Below are 26,024 nucleotides of genomic sequence, written 5' to 3' on the forward strand. Positions count from 1 at the left end.
TGTAATAAAGTAATAACCTAAAAATAAAATGATGATGATTAATTAGTGTATTACCAAAAAATGATAAATAATAAATATCAGACGGATCGAGTTTGAAGATTGGGGGAAGACCAAATTGGGTTCGGGTCGAGATTGTTTGGTTCGTTGTGTTTCCCCTTTCTCTCTCTCTCTCTCTCTCCCTCTTTCCTCTTACGTAACCCTAACGAAGCGGAGGGAGCAATGCTCTGCTAGATCTATCTTTCCTTCAATTCTCCTCCAAAGATCGTCCAAACTCGCCGTTGAATTCGACGAAACTGCAGCAATTCCTTACTTTACACACAAAAAAAGAGAGTGGATAATAAAAGGCCGCCATGGATTTAGATCAATGGATATCCAAGGTTAAAGACGGCCAACATCTCTCCGAGGACGAGCTTCAGCTTCTCTGCGAATACGTGCGCCTTCTTCTTCTTCTCCTTCTTGTTTTTTTTTTTTTTGTGCTTGCTTTCTCTTCTTGCGTCTACAAAACCCATTTCTTTGCTTTCCCGATTCACGCTGTTAGCTTGCTCTGCTTTTCTGTCACTTTGTCTTCTACCTATACTGTTTTCTTCGTCATTTTGGTTTCCGGATTTTAGGGTTTTTCTATTGACTTGGTGTATGGATTCTAGGGATTTAGGGGTAACATTAGTTCTTCTGTAGCCAATTTAATACACTAACGGATACACAAAAGTCCACGCCCTTGCAAAACTGTTATTGGATGATATGTTTTAGTGTTGAAACCCGTAGTAGCCTTCTTCCTTTGCTAAGATACATTGTTAATCAACAAGATGTCTTGTCATGCTTATACTACTACAGGTGAAAGAAATTCTTATTGAGGAATCAAATGTACAACCCGTCAACAGTCCAGTCACCGTCTGTGGTGATATCCATGGCCAATTTCATGATCTTATGAAGCTTTTCCAGACCGGAGGTCATGTTCCCGAGACGAATTACATATTTATGGTATAGACTCTGTCTTTGGGTGTCGTCTCGTACCAGAAAACAATATGGACACATAGTTTTATTAATTTTCTGTGGGGGATTTTCTTAGGGGGATTTCGTTGATAGAGGTTACAACAGTCTTGAAGTTTTCACTATTCTTTTGCTTCTTAAAGCAAGGTACGTATCTTTATAGCAATTCTTATAGTTATGTTTTCCATACACCACTGATTATCTTTCCCTTTCACTGTAAATCATAATTATCTTGAGAATGCTCAGCTGTAAATGTATGCTTCACTGGTAGTAGATCTCTATTTTGTTTTCCGGGAAATTTCTAACTTACTTTGCTGAAAGACCACTCGTTTCCCTGTTATGTAGACATCCAGCCAATATCACACTTTTGCGTGGAAATCATGAAAGCAGACAGCTAACTCAGGTATGTGTTATTCTATTCCACTTATGTCTATTGTTGATGTGCTCTTCATGCAATTCATAGTGGAGAAGTAATTTTGATTTTCTTCCTCAATTGTTATAACTAGCTTTGAAAGTTGATTTTACACATGTGGCAATGCCATGCTAGATGTAGACATAGATATTAAACTTTCACTATGATGAAGCTGAGAAGTGAACTTCCTAGTGAAAATTAGATGTGTATGATCTATTGATTGTATGATCTAAATTTACTTACATAGTGACAAGTGTTAGAAAGTTGGTATGTAAACAATCCAAGACACTCACAAAGAAGAGAGGAAATGACAACAAATATATTGAGTTCTAGTTTAAGTGTCATATAACACCTGGTGTGTAATTTGTGACCTGCAGGTTCATTTTGTTAAATAGTTATTATAAATTATCATTCCTATTTTATATTCTGTAGGTGTATGGTTTCTATGACGAATGTCAAAGGAAGTATGGTAATGCTAATGCATGGAGATATTGCACAGATGTTTTTGACTATCTTACACTTTCAGCTATTATAGATGGCACTGTAAGTATTTTCCTTCAGCTTCTTTGGCATTGTATTATGATGTACCTTCTCATAGAGTAATATGAATGCACAAGTTCTTTAAACTACATTTAAAAAGTATTGCTTCCTCTGTGTAGGTTCTTTGTGTTCATGGTGGCCTTTCACCCGATGTACGGACAATTGACCAGGTTAAAATATGTTTTTTTAAAATTCCATAATCTAATATTAGTCTACCCTGCAAAAATGTTATTCATAATAATTTTAATCTCACTCACTCACTTTAGATGTTATCTTGTCCTCTAGATAAGATTGATTGAGCGGAATTGCGAAATACCGCATGAAGGACCCTTCTGTGATCTTATGTGGAGTGATCCTGAAGATATTGAGACATGGGCTGTCAGTCCACGTGGAGCTGGTTGGCTTTTTGGGTCTAGGGTTACCACGGAGGTATGAATCTTTATTTAGGTTGAAATTTGAATAGTCTGGATAAAGCATACATGTATCTCTGTTTACTGATCTTTGGTTTTGCTTCTTGTGCAGTTTAACCATATTAACAATCTTGATCTAGTATGTCGTGCACACCAGCTTGTACAAGAAGGTCTCAAGTACATGTTCCAAGATAAAGGTCTTGTAACTGTAAGTGTCTTGTTTTTTTATGATTCATTCTGGATATTTGGAAGTATAATCTTCTTGGTAATGTTTCTTCTCTTATTTTTTTTTAAAGGTGTGGTCTGCACCTAATTACTGCTACCGCTGTGGGAATGTGGCTTCTATATTGAGTTTCAATGACAACATGGTGAGTTATTTGTTTCCTCTTTTCCTACCTATATGCCACAATCTCTCGTATCATGTTCATCTTATTTGTATGCAAGCTTGCTGTTTACTGGAACTTAGACAAGTAGCTCTGGTGAGATAGAGTTGGAATTATGTTTTTGGCATTCATATTAGATCATCTTCTATGGGTTTCTAGATCTTGTAACAGTTGAGTGGGAACTATCTATTTATGTGAAATTTCAGCTCTTGGGGTATTAGAATTTGCCTTCCATATCGATTGTGCTCTCTGTGTTTCTGGGAAGTGTTTAAGATCTGGAGTAATGATTTGTTGAAATATGCTTAATTTACCAGGAAAGGGAAGTGAAGTTCTTCACGGAGACAGAAGAGAACAATCAAATGAGAGGGCCAAGAACAGGTGTTCCTTATTTCCTGTGATTCATGATGATGATCCTAGATCGTTATTAGTCTCGTATTGCTCTGATCAAGTTAGCCATTATCAGCATTGCCATTGGCTTATGTTCTTTTCAAGGTATATCATCTGATGTTGTCTACACTTCCATTGTTTTTTTTATTTTGCTTTTTCCAATTTGGAAACATTTTCTTGTGAAAGTGAATGTCACTTTGGTAATTTTAGTGGTTTTGATGGACTTTAACCTGAACCTCTTCTGGATGTTATTACTATACGTGTTTCTTTTTCGTTTTGTTCCATCTTAGCTCTGTATGTAAGACCAAGTTTTTTTATTATCGCATTCGCAGTTTTTTTTCTTTTCTTAATCGGTTTCGTACGGTCCAGTTAGGTTTTAGTTAATAATCTCAGGCTGGAATAATTCGTCAAGTTCAATAAGTCCACGCAAGAACATAGAGACCATTAGTTAAAACGCTAATTTTTTGTTCATTAATCCTAGCAAAGATTTGATGAGTGTGAGTTAATAATATCGGAACTTATTTGTAAACCGATTCAAAGATTGGTTCGGTTTTCCAAACCGGATTTAACTGGTCATCATCATCTATCAACAACAACAACAACTCGTCGCGAGTCTCTAGGCAACTTAAAAAGCCATAAATATGATAATAAGGGGGCGTGGACTTGTATCACTCGGTACTCACTCTCTCGCGACTCGTAGTCGTCTTCTCCACTTCGATACTCCTCTCTCTTGCCTCCTTCCCCTTGTTCCTCGCCGCTGCTCTATTCTACGGTTGTCTTCTTCTTCTTGTTCCTCGTTCTCTAAGACCGGAGCTGCATCATTGCCATTAAAATCACCGGGAGACATGGCGGAATCGAGATCCCCTCCTGTAGCGAAGAAGGTGGAACATGTGATGGAGATGTTCGGTGACGTTAGGGTCGACAACTACTACTGGCTCCGTGACGATTCTCGTTGCAATCCCGATATGCTTTCTTATCTCCGTGAAGAAAACGACTACACTGATTACGTCATGTCTGGTGAGCCTTTTTCAATTTTACCTCAGTGACGTTGTCAGATTTAGGGTTTCAGTTTGGAGTATTACCTCAGTGACGTTGTGATAATTATATGGATTAAATCGTTTCAGGGACCAAGCAATTTGAGAATCAGCTGTTTGCTGAGATAAGAGGGAGAATCAAAGAAGATGATATATCTGCACCTCTACGCAAGGGTCCTTACTACTATTATGAGAAGAATCTACAAGGAAAAGAGTATGTTCAGCGCTGTAGGCGTTTGATCCCTGACAACAAAGCTGAACCTTCTGTGTATGATACTATGCCAACTGGTCCAGATGCTCCTCCTGAGCATGTGATATTGGATGAGAATATCAAGGCTCAGGAGCATGACTACTACAGAATTGGTGCCTTCAAGGTTGGACTAGGAATTGTTTATTTATTTATTTACTCTTAGAATCTACCATTTGTTAACATGATTTTCCATTCTCTTGATTCTGTCTTCAGGCTAGTCCCAATCATAAATTGGTGGCATATGCAGAGGACACAAAAGGTGATGAAATTTATACAGTAACTGTCATCGACTCTGAAGCCCTAAAACCAGTGGGGGAACAGCTGAAAGGACTGACTTGTTATCTTGAATGGGCTGGTAATGATGCTTTGGTCTACATTACTATGGACGAGATCCTGCGACCTGACAAGGTTTACCTTCAATATTTTTCTCACCCTGCTATCTTGTTGTGCTGGAGGCAGGGATTAACTTTTGCATGATATAGTAAATCTATTTGTATTTATATTATTGCTTTTCTATCAGATTATGACATTAGACACCTTATTGATGCCATATTTTAAAAAAATTTTACTAAGCTTGACAGTACTTATTATGAGAAAATATCAATATTTTTCATGTTCTCAACAGGTTTGGTTACATAAGTTGGGGACAGAGCAGAGCAGTGATGTATGCCTTTACCATGAGAAGGATGATATGTTTTCTCTTGATCTTCACGCTTCTGAGAGCCATAAGTATATATTTGTTGCATCTGAAAGCAAAACGACAAGATTTGTCTTCTCACTTGATGTTTGCAAGCCTCAAGATGGACTTAAGGTGTTGACACCTCGTGTAGATGGCATTGATTCATCTGTCAGTCATCGTGGAAACCACTTTTTCATTCAGAGAAGGAGCACTGAGTTTTACAACTCAGAATTGGTCGCCTGTCCAGTTGATGACACATCCAAGACAACTATTCTGCTTCCACATAGAGAAAGGTATACATCTTTGTTAGAATCTTTTTGCCATTTCCTATCCAAACCCAAATGAAGTCCCAACTACTTTTTTTTTGTCTCATGTATGTTCTTTGGCTTAGACTACATGAATGCCTGGGGTTGTTTTTATATTTCTTATTCATTTTTATTATGCATTTAACTTCAAGTCACTTATGTTATATGTTTGACATGGACAGTGTAAAGATTCAGGAAATTCAGCTTTTTCAAGATCATCTCGCAGTATTTGAGCGTGAACAGGGACTCCAGAAGATAACAGTTCATAGGCTCCCTGCTGAAGGACAGCCACTGGGAGGTCTCCAAGGTGGTCGTAGTGTTAGCTTTGTTGACCCGGTCTATTCAGTTGACTCAACAGAGTCTGAATTTGCGTCCAATGTTTTAAGGTTTCGCTACAGTTCCATGAAAACACCTCCTTCTGTGTATGACTATGACATGGACAGTGGAACTTCCGTTGTCAAGAAGATTGACACAGTAAGTAAACTACTTATTCATGCCAAGTCCCTTCCTAAGGATCTATTTCCTTGCCCTCTGCACATTTAGTTACGGAATTAAATATTTGCAATGCATAAGCGTATTTTATTGAATGGTAATGAGTGGTATTGATATGAAATACACATGGTAAATATGAAACTTTTCCAGGTTTTTCTTTTTGGCTGTTACTTTGCTTTAACGGTTTTTGTTTTCCTAATCTGTCTTCTTCTCTTTCAGCAATTTGATCAATTTGATAACCTTCTGTATTTCATTCAGGTATTGGGAGGTTTTGATGCATCAAATTATGTCACTGAAAGGAAATGGGTTACTGCAACCGACGGAACTCAAATTCCAATGTCTATTGTGTATAACAATAAAATTGCAAAGCTCGATGGGTCTGATCCATTACTGCTTTATGGATATGGTTCATATGAGGTATTTTTAGCTGAAGTTTTTATGGTCCTCAGATTCTCAGTTCTTTTACTTATTTTGAGCTAAGCTTTGAAATACTCTTATTTTGCAGATTTCTGTGGATCCATATTTCAAGGCATCAAGGTTATCCTTGTTAGATCGCGGGTTTATCTATGTAATTGCTCATATTCGTGGGGGTGGTGAAATGGGAAGACAGTGGTACGAGAATGGAAAGTTGTTGAAGAAGAAAAACACCTTCACTGATTTTATTGCTTGTGCTGAGTATGTAATAGAACTTAAGTATTGCACAAAAGAAAAACTGTGCGTCGAAGGAAGAAGTGCTGGCGGATTGCTGATGGGTGCTGTCGTTAATATGAGGCCTGATTTGTTTAAGGTGGCTGTCGCTGGAGTTCCTTTTGTAGACGTTTTGACAACAATGCTGGACCCAACAATTCCGCTTACGACATCAGAATGGGAGGTGAATTACATATATTTATATATTTTTTACTTTGCAAAGTACATCATCTGCATGTGTTTATAGTGATTTGCAATGGGATAACCATAAGAATAAATGGTTTTCTCTAGAAAATTAAGAAGCTGTAGTTAAATTCTGTATAATAATGTTTGATATGTGGTTAGTCATCTGAAAAAGGGCTTAAACTTGTCCGATGTTTGGCTTTTATCATTGTAGGAGTGGGGTGATCCCAGAAAGGAAGAATTTTACACCTATATGAAGTCATATTCCCCTGTCGATAATGTGAGTTTATATCTGACTTCTTTTGATAGTATCTGCAATAAATGATTTGTAAGTTCTCTGTGATGATGCATCTGTTGAAAATATAACAGGTAACAGCACAGAAGTATCCAAATATGCTTGTAACTGCTGGGTTAAACGGTAAGCTTTCTTTAGTGCTAGGGACGGTTTAAAAACAAATTTGTTTCTCTTCGAATAAGGGAGCAGGTTCGTTTCTGACCTATCATTTACCTTTGTAATTGTTGCTGTCTGCCCAACAGATCCAAGAGTGATGTACTCAGAACCTGCCAAGTGGGTGGCGAAACTGAGAGAAATGAAGACTGATAACAACTTACTTCTGTTCAAATGTGAGCTTGGCGCAGGTCATTTCTCAAAATCTGGGAGGTATGGACTTAGTCTTTTCCTTTGTTCCAACAATACAACACATGCCATTTTCTGCAATTTAGACTAAGTTTTAATCTTGTTCAACTAACCAAGAAGGTTTATGTGGAATGTGGTTTGTTTGATCAACTTGCAGATTCGAGAAGCTTCAAGAAGATGCATTTACGTTTGCATTCATGATGAAAGTTTTGGACATGATTCCCGCTTCTGGGTGAGTGCTCAATTTGATGGCTGCGTCATGACCGATGATCTCCTTGCATTGTTGTTGAGGAGAAGTCTTAACAGTTCAGGTGTGTAGTTGTTTCTTTCTTTATTTGGTCTTTTTCTTTAAGCTTAGATTCCTCCTTATTCGTAAGACGATATATGCTGTTTCGCGATCTAGAAGACTTACAAAGACCGTTACACAATCGATTGGTTTTTTTCTTAAATTATACAACTTGAACTACAGTATTCTTTTTGGTATGTGTATGCTTCTATTTATTAGATACGTCTTATTGTGCAAAACTGAGAAAAATACATTCCCATTGATTGTGAGACAAATACATCTGAGAAAAATACATTCCCATTGATTGTGAGACAAATACATTACCATATAATATAGGTATGGCCGTATGGGTATCGAAAAGTTAATCAAGCTGTGTATATTCCAATTTTCTTGCGGAAGTCACTCACCGAAGCCCAATTGATCTTAGAACTCAAAAAAGATTATCGTTGACTATGTATGATTGTATGTATTAGGTTAGGTTTATGACTTGAACTTCAAGTATTTGCATATATGAAAATATTTAAAACAATTACGTCAATCATTTAACATATTGTTTGGCAAATATAGATTAGGGAAATTATTTAGTTAGATTACCTGTTTTGGTCCATGCACTTACATGAAAAACTTAAAAAGATTATGAATATAAGTATATGAGACCCGTAATAGATGGGTTCCGACCCGTTTCACGAAAAAGGTATAAAATCAAAGGAACCGGGTTAAACTAATTTTGGCACGATTACAAAAACCCTTGACACACACGTTGAAAGGCAAAAAAACGAAAAACCCTTGAAAGACTCTGTTCGTCTTCGTCTTGGTCGATTCCTCTCTTAGCGAGCTAAACAGTTCTTCCTTTAGCAGCGATGGAGGGCTTTCCACCACCGATTTATATGGCGCAAGTCAATGCGAAGACCAAAGTTGACGAGAAAGTGGATTACTCAAACCTCCCTTGCCCTATTATCTATGAGGAAGTCCACCGTGAAGCATACAGTACACACTCCTTTACTCTTTCTTTTCTGTTTGATATCTTCGTTCTTTGTGTTTGAGAATTCTACTTTCGGAGATCACAATCTATCTGTGTATTGGGTTTTCTGATTTCTGAGTCTTTTGATCTCCAATTGGTATTAGAACCAACAATCGAGATGAGTCTTACGATTGTAATTTGGGTATTACAAAGTATGAATTTGATGTTTGTGATTCCATGATTCTCAGTTGTTTATTGTTAATTTGGGTGTGGTTTTTAAGTGTTTAATTATGAGATCATGTAGTGGTATGTGTGGATCTGTTTTGACTGGTTTGGTTTCACGTTGCAGTGGCTTTAAAGCCAGAACTATTTGAGGGTTTCCGCTTCGATTATAACAAGATGCTGAACAACAAGTTTTTTCTCAGCCATAGGTAGGGTTCATTCAGTTTTTTTTTATTCTTGTTTGGGATTCTTAACTAAGCCTCTCTCTATTGATGGTTTAAAACAGCTTGTTGATGGGACCAACTGAGGTTCCTACTCGATCATCTGAAATCATCAAAATCCCAACTGCCAATTATGAATTTGGTGCTAACTTCGTTGACCCAAGGGTATGTTTATTGTTGTGTGTTGATACAATGATTTACTTCTACAGGGATAATATATAACATTTTCAAACTTCTTAACAGCTGTTTCTTGTCGGAGGGATCATGATGGATGGTAGACTCAATGTGAAAGGCAAGTGTGATTTAACTGATAATTTTTCCATCAAGGCTAACGCTCAGGTAACCATAGAGTTATTGTGCGTCTGATCTACTGTGTTTGTAGCTGCATAGTATTCTCTTTCCATCTATAACCATATTGTTCCTTTATTACTCTGCCAGCTGACTAATGAAGAACCCATGCCACAAGGCGCCTTCTCCTTTGATTACAAGGTGATGACTTTTCTGTGTTCATTGTGTTATCTTATGGGATACAGCTTTTAGCTTTATTTTAGTTTTGACAATCGCCGTTGTTTGACATTTATATAGGGGTCAGACTACAGAACTCAACTTCAGATTGGAAATGGTTCCTTCTATGGAGCTAACTACATTCAGGTAAAGTGAACAACTGTCCCTTGCTATTATTATGCAGCTGTTCTGTTAGATTTATGTAATTAAGTGTGTAGTTAGTGTAGTTTTTTCCCTTTATTCTTGTGGACAATCGTTCTAATCTTTTAGTCACAAGTCGAAATTCCCATCTTTTCACTGATTTATATTTTTATTTGCAGCATGTGACACCACGCCTATCTTTGGGTGCTGAAGTTTTCTGGGTTGGTCAGCAACGGCAGTCGGGTGTTGGTTATGTAGCTCGTTACGAGACTGATAAAATGGTAAGTGTTTCTTCTTACAGTAGTTGGAATTTGAGCAACTCACGACTTATCAATGTTCCTTTCTTTTATAGAATTGTGTTTTACTAATTACAGCACAAAACGAAATTAGATGGATTGATCTTTCTCTTCTACCTTGATTTATTCTTTTCTGTTTCATCTTTTTGAATTTCTTTAAAATGTTTTATCTCATCAACAGGTTGCCTCTGGGCAAGTTGCTTCCAATGGATTGGCTGTCATGAACTATGTTCAGAAGGTTTCAGAGAAGGTGAAATTTCCAGCCTTGTCTTATTTCACCCTTAATCCTAGAGAGGAGAGTATAAAAGCCAAATCACAATTTTCTTAATAATCAGGTGTCACTTGCAACGGATTTCATATACAATTTTGTGTCAAGAGATGTCACAGCAAGTGTTGGGTATGACTACCTTCTTAGACAGGTACATGCCTTGTTCCTTGTGTTTTTGAAACTAGCAAAAACAAAAAACACTGTTGTAATTATGGTAATGGTAATGTCTGGTGGTTTGGTTTAGTGTCGATTAAGAGGAAAGATCGATTCTAAAGGAGTTACTGCTGCTTACCTCGAAGAACATTTGTCTATTGGACTCAAACTTCTTCTATCGGCAGAGGTAAAGAAAAATGTCTTGACTGACTATATCTGTTACCAAGGTAACATTTTTGATCGTGCTTTTGATAATGAATGGTTGTTAAATGAAACCAGGTGGATCATGTGAAGAAGGATTACAAGTTTGGTTTCGGTGTTAATGCCGGTTAATTCCGTACCAAAAAAAAAAACCTTGCGATCGAGAGTCAAAAATCAAAATCCTGAAGATCCGGTTTATTACTTTTTTTGGCTCCCTAGAAAAGAACATAGGCGGAAAAGTTTTTGTCACTGCGGAGGAGGTTATTAATTAGTGGCTCAACTTCATTTATATTTTTGGGAGGATTATAAAAATAATTTAGATTTTGAATAGGAAAAAAACTAGATTGTTATGGTAGGACTTGAAGTTCATTTGAGGAAATTTTGATATTTGTTACAATTACAAACTGGTGAAACTATGACCTTAGGAATTTATGGTCCTGCCGGGATTGGTTAAACCACCATTGCGAGAGCTTTATATAACCAAATTTCTCGCGATTTCCAGCCTAGATATTTTATGGAAAATATTAAGGGAAGTTATAAAAATATTCCCCCGCCAATTTGTAAAAATCCCTAATTTTCGTCTTCAACTGTAAAAAACCTAAATTCTTGAAATGTTCTGACGTTTTATTTTTGTTTGTCCTTTAAATTTTGTTTTCTGTTTTAATTCTAATTCATATTTTATTTTTTAATGAAACATATAGTAAAACATAAATTTGGGTTTTTGGTAATTCTACAATAAAATTGTGTCAATCTAGTTCTCAGATGTTAGAGGGTGTCAATTGAGTTATGTTTCATCAGATTTGTGTTAATCTGGTTAATTTTCACTTTTAAATATCAAAATTTTGTTATTTATAAAATGATAAATTCGATTGATTTAGATGAGAAACATAACCGTTCTAAATCACATATTTTGGATTGATTTAGTGTTTTTATCTGTGTTTTTATTTTCTAATCTAAAATCTTACTATGTTAATGAATCAAATATTAAAATCTTTCATATTAACTAAAAGAAAATGTTAAGAATGAACAATTATAGATTTTGAAAAAAACTTAAAAAAATCAGTTTTATGCCGACCTATGGCATAGACAATTCAGCTAGTTCTATATAGACTGTACATTCTATAAACATAAAATTTCAATCTAATGTTTTATTGATTTCTCAATTATCCTAGTTTTTTTTTTTTTTTTTTTTGTCAAATGTCAACTATGCCAAACCCAAAGAAAGTGTAGTTGACATATATGGGCCGAAGATACATGAAGTATGGGCCGAAAGCTTAGGGCCGAGGATAACGTGTGTTTGAATGATTATAGTTTTTCTTTTATTTTTTTTGAAGTTTTCTTGTATTTGTATTGAGAATTTTCGACGTTTTAAAAAAACTGACGAGAGCGTATCTAACTACAGTATCTCTTCACTTTCGTCTCTGTTCAAAAACGGCGACGTTGTGCATCTCTCTCTCTCTCTCTCTCTCTCTCTCTCTCTCTCCTCGGCTGCTTCTTTCTTTATTTGGTCAACTTGAGAAATCCCTTCCCTTAGAACGAACGAACACTACAATTTGGCTTCACACTCTCCTTCTTTTCTCAATTTTGCTTCTTTCCTTGGTACTCACTGATTCAAACCCTACCCAATTTTTAATTTTTTCGTGTTCTTAGGGTTCCTTTTATCGAAATTTTGGTTTTTGATTATATTGTCCCGCCATTGCATGTTGTTGTTGAGGGGTTGTGTTCTGTCCTGATTGCTTTTCTGGGTTTCTGATTAATCCTCAATTGAAGCTTTTTGGTGATCGTCCACTCGAAATTGAAGCCAAATCATCAAACATAAAAGCCACCGCCCACTTGGAACTTTCTTTTGGTGATTATGATTGTTTGTTTATTTCGATTTAGCATTACTTTCCAATAGGCAAGTGATGCTCGGCACAAAGCATGTAGCTTTTCGTGGTTTGATCTTATCTGGAAACTCTTTACTGATTCGGGAATGTTTGTTTCGGATTAGCCCTTTTCGTGAGTAGATAACAGAGCTCTCTGTAAAGTTATGCACTTTTAGACGATTACATTACTCTCTTGCGTTTTTCCAGGTTTATCAAGAACTTGACTGCTTGATTCTTCTGAGGGGAGAGAGTGGAAGGAGGTCTTCCGATGGATTCCGCTATTGATATTAGTTCAGATAGTGATGTAGAGATACAAGAAACTAGAACTAGGCCTCCTCTTCCCCTACGGTCAGCTGGAGGTTACAGTTCTTACCTATTAATTGTTAGTTTTTGTTCTTGTGAGGTTTGTTTGGGTAGCTTTATGGAGTTGGTGATCTGGGTGCAATGTTTAACCTAGCAGGTTCTAATAGAAGGGATCCCACGACGTTGAGACCACACTTTATTAATGGGAGTTCTTCCAGTGCAAATGGCCACATGAAAGTGGGACTTACAAATCCTGCTTCACGCAATGGTTTTGAAGCCAAGCCATGGGAAGAGCTTGCGGGAAATGGGAGTATCAGAAGTTCCAGAATCCCCAACATCTCTGTTGGAGATTTTGAAACAATTTCATCTCAACAAGCTCTAAAAAGGACACAGCCACCAGCCTCTAATCGACCTCCTTTTCCTCCTAGACCTGACGATGGTACAAGTAATGGGAATGCGAGTCAGTTTCGTGGGCATTATAATAATCCAGCTGTGTCAACTTCAGGTAACAAGAGTAGTGTTGGTGATCGCTATGGTGGAGCACATGATGAGCTAGGCATTGGGCGTGCGACTAATGGCACTCGGATCCTACCTTCATCTGTGGCTCATGGAACATCTGTGTCTCCTTCGCATGTTAATGGTTTTAGTGATCCAGTGCATAGGAATGGCACAGGTGAAGATAGGAATTCGGATAATGACGAGAGGCTAATCTATCAGGCTGCACTACAGGTAGTCATCCTCATCTCAACTTCTACTTGTGCGATTCTCATCTTATTTTTCCTTTTTGTTCTTTTATTCTCTCTGCAACGCACTTCTTTCTTTTACCAGCTACGCGGTTCTTAAACTTAAGTATATAAACTATTATGTCAGTGGTACTGACGACCATTGAATGACTGCAATAGGCTCGTTCCTTCTTGTTTGTTATCTGTCAGAGATGAATAATAGGTTCTTTAGGTTCGGATGTCTTAATTTCTCTATAATATTTGGGACCGAGTAACATGTTTGGAAGCGGTGTTTTTTTTTTTTTTTTTGAGAAACGATTAGCAATAGGAACACTCTTGTTGCATTCATCTCTTATTTCACACAGTTGCACCAAGGTTATGATGTCCATATCAAAGTTTTTGCATAATTGGCCTTGTCTAAGATAGTGTGATGTAAAGAAAAATAAATAATTTGGCCACAACATGAGATGGTGTGGTAAGTGCTTAAAATTATGATAATCAAATGTTTATATTCTGCAGGAACTGAATCAGTCCAAGTCCGAGGTTGATTTACCTGCCGGTCTTCTGTCAGTTCCCCTTATGAGGCATCAGGTATTCATGTTTTGGTTCATCTTCCAGTATCTGTTAGAATGGCCATTTGTACTAAACTCTGTTGTTTCTCAGAAAATTGCATTGGCATGGATGTTTCAGAAGGAAACTTGTAGTTTGCACTGTCGAGGAGGGATATTAGCTGATGATCAGGTTACTTTTAACTTGAATTTCTTTCCGCTAAACTATCTTTCATTTACTAGGTTTCCCTCAAACTCCTTTTGGTCTCTGTGAAGGGCCTTGGTAAGACAGTCTCGACTATTGCTCTTATCCTAAAGCAAATGCACGAGGCAAAATTGAAGTCCAAGAATTCAAGTAATCAGGAGGCTGAACCACTGGATCTGGATGCTGAGCCATTGGATCTGGATGCTGATGATGAGTCAGAAAATGCATTTGAGAAACCAGAGTCTAAGGCTTCAAATGATAGTGGTGTGAACGGTAGTTCAGGCATAAAGAAAGCCAAAAGAGAAGAAGCAAGTACTTCAACACAGAAATTTATCAGGAACAGACCAGCTGCTGGCACTTTAATTGTTTGTCCGGCCAGTGTTGTGCGGCAGTGGGCTAGAGAACTTGATGAGAAGGTTACTGACGAAGCCAAACTTTCTGTTTTAATATACCACGGCGGTAACAGGACCAAAGATCCTACTGAACTAGCAAAATATGATGTGGTTATGACAACCTACGCTATTGTTTCAAATGAAGTTCCAAAGCAACCCCTGGTGGATGATGATGAGAATGATGAAAAAAATGCCGAAAAATACGGTCTCGCTTCTGGCTTTTCTATCAATAAGAAACGGAAAAATGCAGTGGGTTCTTCTAAGAAGAGTAAGAAGAAAAGTAAAAAAAATGCTGACGATTCTTTGTCTGATCCTGACTCTGGTACTCTGGCAAGAGTTGGGTGGTTCAGAGTTGTTCTAGATGAAGCTCAAACAATTAAGAATCATAGAACTCAAGTGGCAAGAGCATGTTGTGGTCTTCGAGCCAAAAGGAGGTGGTGTTTGTCCGGAACACCGATCCAAAACACAATAGATGATTTATACAGCTATTTCAGGTTTCTAAGATATGATCCATACGCAATGTACAAGTCTTTTTGCCACACAATTAAGGGTCCAATTTCCAGAAATTCCCTTCAAGGTTACAAGAAACTTCAAGTTATTTTAAAGGCTATTATGCTGCGCCGTACGAAAGGTATTGTGACTATCTCATTATTCCTTTTAAGTTGTTGGATTGGTGATGGACAGAACTTGACAAGACAACAGTGTTCTATGTCTTGCATTTTGTTATTTGTCTGCTTATCTCTTAGATTCTTTGTAATGAGATTAGTTGTGAGCTTACTTGAGCCACTACTAATGATAGTCCTAACGTTGAGTCCAATAATAGTATTTGGCTAGTGACTTTTCCATTTTATTTTGCTCTGATCTTATCCTTTTACATGATAGATTTCTCATGTTACTCCTATTATCCCCTCACATAGCTGTGTGCTGCTGTTGAGGGTTTCTGATAATCATCTTTTGATCTGCGATCTAGGAACATTGCTTGATGGCCAGCCTATAATTAATCTACCACCAAAGACAATTAATTTGAGCAAGGTGGACTTTTCGGTAGAGGAGCGGTCTTTCTACTGTAAGCTTGAATCTGATTCACGTTCTCAGTTCAAGGTGCTCTTTCTGTGCCCTCCAAACAATCAATTCATCCTTGGTTTACAGCTGTGATCTGCACGTTTTTGAAAAAATAAGATACTTATGTAGTAACTATTACTTTGTGGTTATTGAGGAGTTTTCATTGAAGAAAATCTTTCGCTGTGATTCCTGTCTAGTCTATGTGATGATATTTCTTTCTCTGCAGGCATATGCTGCTGCAGGAACTTTGAATCAAAACTATGCAAACATTCTTCTCATGCTTTTGCGACTACGCCAAGCTTGTGACCACCCCGAACTTGTTAAAGGATATAACTCAGATTCTGTTGGAAAAGTATCAGAAGAAGCTGTTAAAAAACTCCCTAGGGAGGCTCAGCATAGCCTGCTCAGTCGTTTGGAAGCATCTCCCATCTGCTGTGTCTGTCATGTAAGTGCATAATAATTTACGGATACAAGTAGAATGTCTTCAGGTTTCGCCTTAATCTTAGTCCTTAAGTTGCTAGTTCGGATTTTCTTTGCTCATTCATTTCGTCTTTTGTCTCTTTGCAGGATCCTCCAGACGACCCAGTTGTCACTTTGTGTGGCCATATATTCTGCTATCAATGTGTCTCAGAATATATCACAGGGGATGAGAACACGTGCCCTGTGCCTAGATGCAGAGAACAGCTTGCGCATGATGTTGTTTTCTCTGAATCCACCCTTAGAATTTGCATTGCTGATGATTTGGGTTGTAGTTCTTCGCAGAATAGAGGTCTTGATAAAGCAGTTTTTCAGAACAGCGAGTTTAATTCATCAAAAATCAAAACTGTCTTAGATATTCTGCAGTCGCTTTCTAACCAAGGCAGTCCAAACTCAGCACAGAATAGTCAAATGGCTTCTTCCTCGCAGCCATATGACGATGATGATGTCACTATTGTAGAGAAAACAAGTCTGCAGTCAACTTCTTCTAACCAAGGACCCATAAAAACGATTATATTTTCTCAGTGGACTGGTATGCTTGACTTGGTCGAGCTGTCTCTTGTTGAAAACAGTATAGAATTCAGAAGATTAGATGGTACAATGAGTCTAATTGCCAGAGACAGAGCTGTGAAAGAATTTAGCAACGATCCAGATGTAAGTGTTTGCATATTTTCAAAAGTTCTATCTGAAATTATTTTTTTACTTTATTTTATTAGTGGTACATGTTCCCTCTTTTTATCTTGAAACTCTCTTACAGTGCAAGGTTTCCTAAACAGGTAAAAGTGATGATAATGTCTTTAAAAGCTGGAAATCTTGGGCTGAATATGATTGCTGCATGTCATGTTATTCTTCTGGATCTTTGGTGGAATCCAACAACTGAAGATCAAGCTATTGATCGAGCACATCGTATTGGACAAACTCGACCAGTAACTGTAACTCGTATTACAGTAAAAAATACTGTCGAGGATAGAATCTTGGCTCTCCAGGTACGCCCTAAGATCTATATATAGTTCCTTTTAGCTGACTTGTTTCCCCTATCAGTTTCTCATTTCTGGTTCTGTGATTGTTGTTTATCATCAGGAAGAAAAAAGGAAAATGGTTGCGTCTGCCTTTGGTGAAGATCATGGTGGAAGCTCTGCAACTCGATTAACAGTAGATGATCTCAAGTATTTGTTCATGGTGTAGCCGTTTTTCACATCTTCAGAATTTTGATCATGAAGAAATCTTGAGCTGCATTTTTGGTGTTCTTCAGGTTCACAGATTGATAGTGAGGAAATATGTAAATAACTTGTCTTGTTTTCATAGTATATTCATCAAACTCGCTTTGGAAATTGTAAACTAAACATATACAGTATATAGAGTAAGTTAGTTTTTACATACACTCATGACACGATCATCTGCATAAAGAAAAGCAAATTTTAGTCACTTCAACAAGGTAAGAGTTTTGTGATCATGAAATCATAAACAAAGACATAAGCATCCTGTTGCCTTTCAATGTGACATGTATTTATTTCGTTTGTGTTTCTCTGTTCTTTTTGATTTTCACCCGAGGATTGATGATGGCTGGTTGACATTACATTGACAGTAAAGAAATTGAAATTTAGTTATTCCTCAGCTCATCAGGGGTTTGGTTTGCTTTCAAACCAAAATGAACCAACAAACAAATACACCGCCGAGAAAACGCAGAAAGCATTATATGCAGAGGCAGTGGAAGCATTTGCCAAAATAGCATAAGGAGACAGAAAGTCACAATCACAATACAACTAAGATTGTGTCCCTATGTATACAAAAGAAAGGGACTCTGCTCGTAAACAAAAGAGAACACAAAGTGTACACATCCTTCATGTTCTTTCACTTCCTGCATCTCCAAGCTGATACCGAGTATAGAGGTCGATCTTGCCAGCAAATCACTGCACACCCGCTCTCTTCTTTAATCCTATATCCATCAAACCCGCACCCCTGGAGCAATCTCCTAGCCTGCAACATTGCATAATAGCTAAGAGGGACGTTCCCAAAACCAGCCAAATCGATCCTCTGGCTCCATTTTTCAAGCTTCTCGTGTCTTTCTCTTCTCTCGGAACCCTCGCAGGCTATGATGTTCTTGATCTCCTCCCCAAAGAGCATCTTCTCCACTTTGATCCTATCTTGAGACGTTCTTGGAACTTTTGTTTCCAAGCAATCAAACAATGCTGCGTAGGTGTAGAGTGATTCTAATAGCCTCTCCATTAGTGTGGAGCCGTTGTGGTCTGAGTCTTGCTCAGTGACCACCATGATCTTTGGGGATAAACCCCAAATTGCATTGAGGAAGCTATCAGTCCTTCCTGAACTAAGTAGAGGCAAAGATGAAGCCGAGTCACCGCTCGGGCTGTACCCGTTGTTGTTGCTTATCTCATTCTCAGGTGCCTCAGCTGTAGAGCCATGACTCATCATTAGAACTCTCTGCAAGTCAATTCCACTAGGGTTGTTCTGAAACCGTAAAGCGCAGTTCTTCCTCATGAGATCATCGTCCGAGGCCAAGAAGGTATGCAATTGAAGAACCGAGCTAACGGCTAAGGCCTCTCCTGTTTTAACCCGCAACTGTTCCACGTTTAAACAGTCTAATCTACTCACAACTGGATTAAACTGAAACGGGATATCAAGTTTCTCTGCTTCCTCAATGAGTCTGTGAGCCATTTGATCAAGCACTTCCTTCTGGTGATGAACACCAGTGATTCTCAAATGCGGTGGACCTTCAGGCCTAGAGTTGAAAGCTTGAATCAAAGCAAGCCATTGAGCCGGCTCAGAAGCATCGAAATCGATCACATGAACCATCTTCTCTCCTTCCATAGCCTCGAGTATAGCTCGATTAGTGAGCAAGTAAGAGACTTTGAGTATCGGGAACATCTCAAAGAAGAGTCTCCTAACATGAATCTCTTCAGAGACATTGTTGGTCCTTGTCTGAGTTGCGTTAAGAGCCTTGTAGAGACCAGGCCAGGACTTAAGGATCCTGTTAGCGAGAGCTTCGGTGAAGTAAGCAGCGATCCGCTGCATCGTGTCGCCGTCAGGAGAAGCGAGGTGAGAGAGCTGCTCGAGCGCTGCGTTAGCGTTTTGGAGGCTACCTGAGGCCACGTGGTTGGCGCAAGTTAGCAAGAGGTGGATCAAGTAGAGGCCACGCTCCTCTGGTTTGAGGTCTTTGAGACAGTGGAACGGCGATGAAGAAGCGAGGAGAGTGGGTCTGTTGAGTGACATAGTTGAGAAGACTTGAAGTGGTGATGAAGCTACAGAGGATGTTCCATTATCTTCTTGAAGCATAGCCACCATTGAAGGCCAAAGCTTAGATTTTTGTTTTTATTAACTCGGAACCCAAAACAAAAAAGTTTAATCCTTTTTAAGGAAAAATCGGAACTTTGAGAGACTCGCAACGAGAAGAAGCAAACCCAAGATTCGAAGTTTCTTTAAAGATCCAGAGAATCTGCAGTTTAACAAGAAAAGAAAGGGGGGTTAAAGAACAGAGGAACTAGGGTTTGCAGAAAGTACAGAACTTTAAAAAACCTTTTAAATCTAGTAGAGATAAATAGATAAGATATATAGACAAAAGATTCGAAACACACAACACATACATACATACATAGAGAGCTGAACTAAAAGTGTCTGAATCTGAGAACAAGAAGTAGCAAATGATCATAATAAAACTTACTGGATATAGCATCAATGGAAAGAAAGAAAATGTTTCTTTGTTTATTCAAGAAGGGGGAAGGGGGTGTGTCTCTCTATCTCTCTATCTTGTTATCTATCTATCTAAGTCTCTCTGGTGGTTATCTTGTGAGAGTATTAGCGTGTGTGTGTGTGTGAAATGTTTGTTTGTTTATATTTTTTTTTTGGGGAAAAAAAAAGAAAGGAAAGAAAACACTAAAACAGAGGCATTGTTCCTTTTGGCTGTACGTACCAGACAATGCGTGATAGTCGGTTTTGGCTTCTTCCTCTTTGTCTTTGTCTTTTTTCCTCTTTCACATCTCGCCTTTGCTTCTCTATATATCTCTCTTTTCTTAATCCATCGACCATAGTTTAACTTAATATATTCAGTCTACTACTAACACAACATGAATATTCACAAAAGAATATGGTTTCTTTGGGTTTCTTGAGTGCGTTTTACTGCAGCCATTTGACAAAAAAAAACAAAAATGAGTGCGTTTACACAACAATTAAAGTGGTTTTAACATAAAAAAAATGAATTGAATGAGTACTTAAGCCTAAAATAACTATGTTCCCTTTCACTTTTGTGTTTTAATGTTGTAAAAGCTTGTAGGAACTATAGTCTGTCTTATTGATAGGATTTAATTATCTGAAATAAATTTGTTTTGCCTCATTGAAATTATTATTATAAATATTATATAGAGTCAATATTATAGGGGAAGTCAAGAATGATATGGGGAAGAAGTATCACCTAGAATTTTCTGGTTGAAATTATTAAGTTAAATTGTCTTGATTTAGAGAAACTACCAGGAAAAAAAGTAATACATATATATAAATAGTAATAGAGGGAAGTAAGAAGAAGTTGAATGAAGCAATTTGTCATTATGCAATTTGGAATCAAGTAATAATAGATACATACAGGGATACAACATATATGTCTTTATTCAGAGATTGGAACCTCCACTTTTATGGGTTTTTGTCATGGCATGAGGTGGATTTGGGAATCATCATGGACTTGTATATATTTAAAACATTAAAATTTATAATAAAAAAGCTGGTTTTGGTTTATAAAGAAAGAAAAAAAGAGAGATTGATTCTGAGAGGAAGGAAACGTCCAAACACGCCCTAACAAAGACAAAACATAACCCAAAAACCATCTCTTTTGTTTTTGTTGTTTTGTTTCGAAAATTAATTAATAAAATAAAATACAATAGAGAGAGAGAGAGAGAGATGAGAGAGAGGGTTGGGTTGGGTGTGGGATTTGTCTGTCTTCTCTCTCTCTCTCTGTCTTGATTCATAAGTAATAAATGTTTCGTTGTCTTTTCATTACTTTTCTATTTGTCTTTTTCTTCCTTTTAAAATGAATGTTTTTGTCTTCTTCTCCTCTTTCTCTCTCTCTTTGTTTTCTACTGTTTTGTGTTTGTCTTTGTTTGAGAGAAAAGAACGAACGAACATATTGCAGTTTTTTTTTATAAAAGAAGAAAAGAAAGAAAGACCATTGACCAGAGAGAGCTTGATTGATGATTCCTATAGAAAAAGAATGAGAGAGATCTCTTATTCATTATTATTATTTACTGCTGTACCAGATCTTATCAAATAGTAGTAGATTAGTAACATAGTATTCAAAAATGAGAAAAATATGCTTACACAAAAACAGTAACTATTTTTATATTATTTCATATTTTGATTTTGACTACTCATTAGATGAGCTCATCTCATGATATCTATAATCCAACCATATAACAATCACAATTTCTTAACATTAAGACCAAAAAAAAAAAAAAACAATCACAATTTTGTCAATAGTACAATTGTGGATTCTAATAACCATCCTGCATAGTTGTAGTAGTAGTAGCAATCAAACCTATATATATATATATAAGTGTAGTCAACTTACATGATAAAATAGGATAGTTGGTGAAATGTTTTGTGAATCACTAATAATTCTCTTCATCTTCTTTTTTTCTTCTTTTTTTTCCTTTTTTTGGGTTTAGTGTAAACAATATGCATGTCTCGAGCTCGGTAACACAATTGTTTTTTTTTTTTTTTTTTTGTCAACCAACCCCAACTATAAAGTTATCGGGAATGACTCTCTTCGAGAGAGAGGCATAAAGGGACCGACGAGCTTATATGGGAAAAACAAAAACCACGTGCCCTTGCACATTTCGCAAGTTTATCGGCACAGACATTATCCCCTCTAAGGATATGAAAAATACTGAAACTAACAAATCTATCTTTAAGACTCTTGAAATTACTCAACTCGGAGGAGAAGGCGGGCCAATCCTCGTTATGTGCGGTCATTGCGAGGAGATCCAAGCAATCCGTTGCAAAATGAATGTTAGTCAAGCCAAGTGACACCAAACTGCCCATAGCCCAAATAAGGGTGTCTAACTCGGCATGTAGAGGAGAGAGGCTTCGTCGAGATCCTTTCAGGCCAAGCCACAGGGTTCGTCCTCCAAACGAGACAATCCACCCATGTCCACTTCTTTCCTCCTTAACGTGCCAAGATCCATCTATAAAGCAGATCGGGAGATCTTGAGGGAGAGAGTTGAGTAAAGGCGATGGGGTGTGCACGGTGGCGGCCTCTCTACAATGCACCGATCGCCATACATCTTCCTCTTGCCGTGCTTTCTCCAAGGTCTCTAGCGGGGACTCAGAGACATTCTCAAAAATCTGTAGGTTTCTCGCCTTCCAGATATACCCCATTATCCATGGAAAAACACGTAAATTTGACTCGAGTGCACCAAAGTCTTTGCCTCTCCCATATAAAAAGTCTAAATTGCTAAATAGGGAGGAGGAAGGGAACACCAATGGGTGGGAGGGGATCGCAGAAAGAGCCCATACTTGTTTCGCAGGAGGACATTCAAAAACCATGTGATTAATTGATTCTTCTTCCGCTCCACACCGAGGACATCCTTTATCTCTGCCAATATGGCGATAATGTAGACGTTGACAAGTTGCCAAACATCCAGACAAACATTGCCACACAAAATGTTTTAACTTTCGTGTAGTTTTTAGCTTCCATGATTGCGTCTTCAATGTCGTAATACTAGGTCCCTGAACAGGGGGGTCGCAATCAGGACGAGAGATTGATCTCGCGACGTTGTATCCAGATTTAACGGAATAATTTCCGGACTTTGTTAATGTCCATGCATAACCATCCCTCGATGCTTTTAAGCTCGGTTTGATTCCCATTATTAGGGTAATTTCATCCGGGGGAAAAAGCTCCCAAAGATTGTCTTGTTTCCACCTTTTTGTGTTAAAATCAATCAATGTATTTACACACACAAGGGGATCGCGAAATTGAGATAAACCCTTTGGTGGTCGCGGTGGATTATCTGGGATCCAAGGATCAGTCCAGATGTAAGTATCAAATCCGGATCGAATAGTCTTGCGAATTCCAAACTTGAGGATATGTTTCGCCGATAGCATACTCCTCCAGCCGTAAGAAGGGCGATTTGATATTTCTATCTCTAATAGATTGCAATATCTGAAATACCGTCCTTTCAGCACACGGCTCAAGAGGGAATCTGGGAATCTTAATACCCGCCATAGTTGTTTTGCCAATAAAGCTAGATTGAATTCCTCGAGGGTCCTGAATCCTAGTCCACCATCTTCAAAGCTGGTGCACATTTGCTCCCAAGAAAGCCAATGCATACCCCGACTTTCAGCTTTATTACTCCACCAAAAGTTAGCAATAGCACTACTTAGCTTGGAGGTTATGGCTTTTGGTAGGAGGAAGCACGACATTACATATGTCGGAATTGCTTGCACCACTGATTTGATTAGGACCTCCTTTCCTCCTTTGGAGAGGAACTTGGAGGTCCACATATTTGCTCTTTTGTGGAGTCTATCGCGCACAAACGAAAACACTTATGCCTTTGATCCATGGATCTTTTCAGGGAGGCCAAGGTAAGTTCCCATACCACCTTCTTGGGAAATTCCAACAATGGTTTTAATCTCTTGGCGGAGGAGGGCCGGGATATCATTTCCAAACATGATGGAAGATTTTGCAAAATTGATCTCTTGTCCCGAAGCATCCCCATAACGGCGAATTATATCTATAATTTCCTTACTATGTTGGGGGTCGGCTTTACAAAAGAAGAGGCTGTCGTCTGCAAACAGGAGGTGTGAAACCCTTGGACTTGCATTAGAGATGCGGAGCCCCTGAATTTTTCCCTCCTCTTCAGCCCTTCTTATCTGGGCAATAAGAGCTTCCGTACATAGAATAAATAGGTACGGAGAGATTGGGTCCCCTTGTCGAATACCTCTTGTTGGTCTAACCCTCCCTTTTGGATCTCCGTTGATCAAAATTCGGTATGAGACGGAGGAAATGCAATGCATTATCCATCCCACCCACTTTTGATCAAACCCCATTTTCTCCATCAGAGCTCGTAAGAAGGTCCATTCCACCCTATCATAAGCTTTGCTCATATCGGTTTTGATCGCCATGAACTTAGTCCGATTAGCCTGATTTGAACGAAGGGCATGGAAGTTTTCTTGAGCAATAAGGATATTGTCTGTAATTAGTCTCCCAGCCACAAAGGCCGACTGTGTCTCAGATATAAGTTCCGGAAGAAAACTTTTGAGCCGAAGACTCAAGACCTTGGAGATCACTTTATAGCTTACATTACATAAGCTAATAGGACGAAAACCTGACATCTCACGAGGTCTTTCTCCTTTTGGGATTAAGCAGATGTTGGTTTCGTTGAGTTTTGCATCAAAGAAACCTGAGCTGAAGAAATTACGAATCGTCTTAATAAGGTCGTCTTTTATTGTAGCCCAAAATTTTTGGAAAAATAGGGCAGTCATCCCATCTGGACCTGGGGTCTTTCCTGGATTCAGGGAGAATAAGGCTCGCTTCACCTCCTCCTCTGAGATGTCCTTTGTGAGGGAGTCGTTCATTGATTGAGTAACCAAAATGGGTACATCTCTAATGGCCATCGATGGGTCACTCATATTTGAGGATGTAAAGAGGCGACTAAAGTACTCTACCGCCACTTCTTCTATTCCTTCTTCGGTATCAACCCAAACTCCCATCTGGTTGAGAATGCCAATAATCTTATTTCTTGCCCTCCTTTGCTTAGTAGAAGCGTGGAAAAATTTTGTATTATTATCTCCCTCCAAAAGCCATAACTCCCTACTTTTTTGTTGCCAATAAGCCTCTTCCTCTCTGTAAGCTTCGCACAATTGCCATTTGAGAGCTAGGAGATCTTCTGTGGAAGCTTGATCGTCCTCATAAGCTTCATCAATTTTGGCTTGGAGCTCTTTAATCTGTTTTTCTGAGTTTGAGGGATTATTTTTCTTCCAAATGGAGATAGCTCGTTTGCAGTTTTGGATTTTTTGGTAAATTGAGCGTTCAACACTACCATCCTCTCCACCCCATCCTTCTAGTACTGCTTTACTGAGTCCTGGCTTATCTATCCACCGTTTATCGAACATGAATTTTCTTCGCATCTTTTTTGGTTTAGAGAGCAACGAAGCCAAAAGGGGACGGTGGTCGGACCCCCACATTTTTAAATACTCCACATTTGTGTGGGAAAATAAATTATGCCATTCTTCATTTCCCATGGCTCTATCTAATCTGCATCTTATTGTACCATTTGTTCTATGACCTATCCATGAAAATTGATTTCCTTGGAATGGAAAATCAATTAACCCGCATGAGTCGATCATAGCTCGAAAAGGTAAAAAGGAGGTTTCTGATCGTTTCTTCCCTCCCTTTTTTTCATGGTTTCCAATTATTTCGTTGAAATCCCCAATAATAAACCAAGGTTCGGATCTCACAACACCAATACGCATGAGTCTTTCCCAAACGTATTCACGGTTAGAAACAACCGGATCACCATAAATAAATGTCATAAAGACCCGATTTCCATTAATAATAGTTTCGATATCAATTAACCGGTCATCTAACAAAAGAAACTTAACCGGAAAATCATTCGAATACAATAAAGCTAAACCGCCACTAGTGCCAACTGGCTCGACGGTTTGAAGATTTTCAAATCCTAACTCATCTTGCACATCGTGTAGAAAAGATTTGTCATTCTTCGTTTCCGATAAAAATAAAAAACCTGGTGAGTACATACGACACATCTCACGCAGTCGGCGGCGAGTCAACTTGGCTCCCACCCCTTGA

General features: G+C 38.2%; 6 protein-coding genes across 9 annotated transcripts in view; 4 read left to right on the forward strand and 2 right to left on the reverse strand.

Annotated features, from left to right (window-relative positions):
- Window positions 1-94: 94 nt before the first annotated feature.
- LOC17898178 (phytochrome-associated serine/threonine-protein phosphatase 1) lies at window positions 95-3,439 on the forward strand. The gene is made up of 10 exons (XM_006305385.2): window positions 95-431; window positions 832-978; window positions 1,067-1,134; window positions 1,333-1,390; window positions 1,832-1,942; window positions 2,059-2,109; window positions 2,225-2,368; window positions 2,462-2,557; window positions 2,646-2,717; window positions 3,047-3,439. Exons 1-10 carry the CDS (start codon window positions 351-353, stop codon window positions 3,128-3,130), a joined length of 912 nt encoding a protein of 303 aa, XP_006305447.1. The 5' UTR covers window positions 95-350; the 3' UTR covers window positions 3,131-3,439.
- Window positions 3,440-3,745: 306 nt separating this feature from the next.
- LOC17899149 (protease 2) lies at window positions 3,746-7,921 on the forward strand. The gene is made up of 11 exons (XM_023777464.1): window positions 3,746-4,136; window positions 4,244-4,527; window positions 4,617-4,811; window positions 5,029-5,375; window positions 5,570-5,861; window positions 6,138-6,296; window positions 6,385-6,750; window positions 6,964-7,029; window positions 7,119-7,167; window positions 7,287-7,410; window positions 7,544-7,921. Exons 1-11 carry the CDS (start codon window positions 3,761-3,763, stop codon window positions 7,620-7,622), a joined length of 2,337 nt encoding a protein of 778 aa, XP_023633232.1. The 5' UTR covers window positions 3,746-3,760; the 3' UTR covers window positions 7,623-7,921.
- LOC17898297 (probable mitochondrial import receptor subunit TOM40-2) lies at window positions 7,615-11,094 on the forward strand. 2 transcript variants are annotated; one of them, XM_006303528.2, is made up of 12 exons: window positions 7,615-7,697; window positions 8,531-8,659; window positions 8,983-9,064; window positions 9,142-9,241; window positions 9,320-9,415; window positions 9,515-9,565; window positions 9,662-9,727; window positions 9,901-10,002; window positions 10,199-10,267; window positions 10,353-10,436; window positions 10,530-10,625; window positions 10,718-11,094. In XM_006303528.2, the coding sequence occupies exons 1-12, from the start codon at window positions 7,646-7,648 to the stop codon at window positions 10,769-10,771; spliced, it is 981 nt and encodes a 326-aa protein (XP_006303590.2). In that variant the 5' UTR covers window positions 7,615-7,645; the 3' UTR covers window positions 10,772-11,094. The 2 variants fall into 2 exon arrangements, with proteins under 2 accessions (XP_006303590.2, XP_023633233.1); XM_023777465.1 differs by lacking the exons at window positions 7,615-7,697; window positions 8,531-8,659 and adding an exon at window positions 8,714-8,845.
- A 984-nt stretch (window positions 11,095-12,078) lies between these two features.
- Window positions 12,079-17,596, forward strand: LOC17896918 (helicase-like transcription factor CHR28). Of its 2 annotated transcripts, none has more exons than XM_006306130.2 (11): window positions 12,079-12,238; window positions 12,712-12,863; window positions 12,965-13,536; window positions 14,049-14,120; window positions 14,193-14,270; window positions 14,354-15,305; window positions 15,645-15,775; window positions 15,963-16,181; window positions 16,304-16,867; window positions 16,990-17,199; window positions 17,294-17,596. In XM_006306130.2, the coding sequence occupies exons 2-11, from the start codon at window positions 12,773-12,775 to the stop codon at window positions 17,396-17,398; spliced, it is 2,994 nt and encodes a 997-aa protein (XP_006306192.1). In that variant the 5' UTR covers window positions 12,079-12,238; window positions 12,712-12,772; the 3' UTR covers window positions 17,399-17,596. The 2 variants fall into 2 exon arrangements, with proteins under 2 accessions (XP_006306192.1, XP_023632891.1); XM_023777123.1 differs by lacking the exon at window positions 12,079-12,238 and adding an exon at window positions 12,275-12,488.
- A 202-nt stretch (window positions 17,597-17,798) lies between these two features.
- LOC17897354 (scarecrow-like protein 3) lies at window positions 17,799-20,155 on the reverse strand. Of its 2 annotated transcripts, none has more exons than XM_006307312.2 (2): window positions 20,139-20,155; window positions 17,799-19,664 (listed from the first exon to the last, which is right to left on the reverse strand). In XM_006307312.2, exon 2 carries the CDS (start codon window positions 19,511-19,513, stop codon window positions 18,065-18,067), a length of 1,449 nt encoding a protein of 482 aa, XP_006307374.1. In that variant the 5' UTR covers window positions 19,514-19,664; window positions 20,139-20,155; the 3' UTR covers window positions 17,799-18,064. The 2 variants fall into 2 exon arrangements, with proteins under 2 accessions (XP_006307374.1, XP_006307373.1); XM_006307311.2 differs by lacking the exon at window positions 20,139-20,155 and adding an exon at window positions 19,890-20,010.
- Window positions 20,156-21,961: 1,806 nt separating this feature from the next.
- LOC111832445 overlaps window positions 21,962-26,024 on the reverse strand; it is a 4,218-nt gene continuing 155 nt past the window's right edge. Inside the window, exons 2-4 of the mRNA XM_023788768.1 lie at window positions 25,023-26,019; window positions 23,812-24,839; window positions 21,962-23,610 (exon numbers count right to left, since the gene is read on the reverse strand). Of these exons, the coding sequence (XP_023644536.1) occupies window positions 21,962-23,610; window positions 23,812-24,839; window positions 25,023-26,019 (3,674 nt within the window). The remainder of the gene's footprint in view (window positions 23,611-23,811; window positions 24,840-25,022; window positions 26,020-26,024) is intronic.

This window comes from Capsella rubella, unplaced genomic scaffold (assembly GCF_000375325.1).
Source record: "Capsella rubella cultivar Monte Gargano unplaced genomic scaffold, Caprub1_0 scaffold_1, whole genome shotgun sequence".
Classification (NCBI taxonomy): domain Eukaryota; kingdom Viridiplantae; phylum Streptophyta; class Magnoliopsida; order Brassicales; family Brassicaceae; genus Capsella; species Capsella rubella.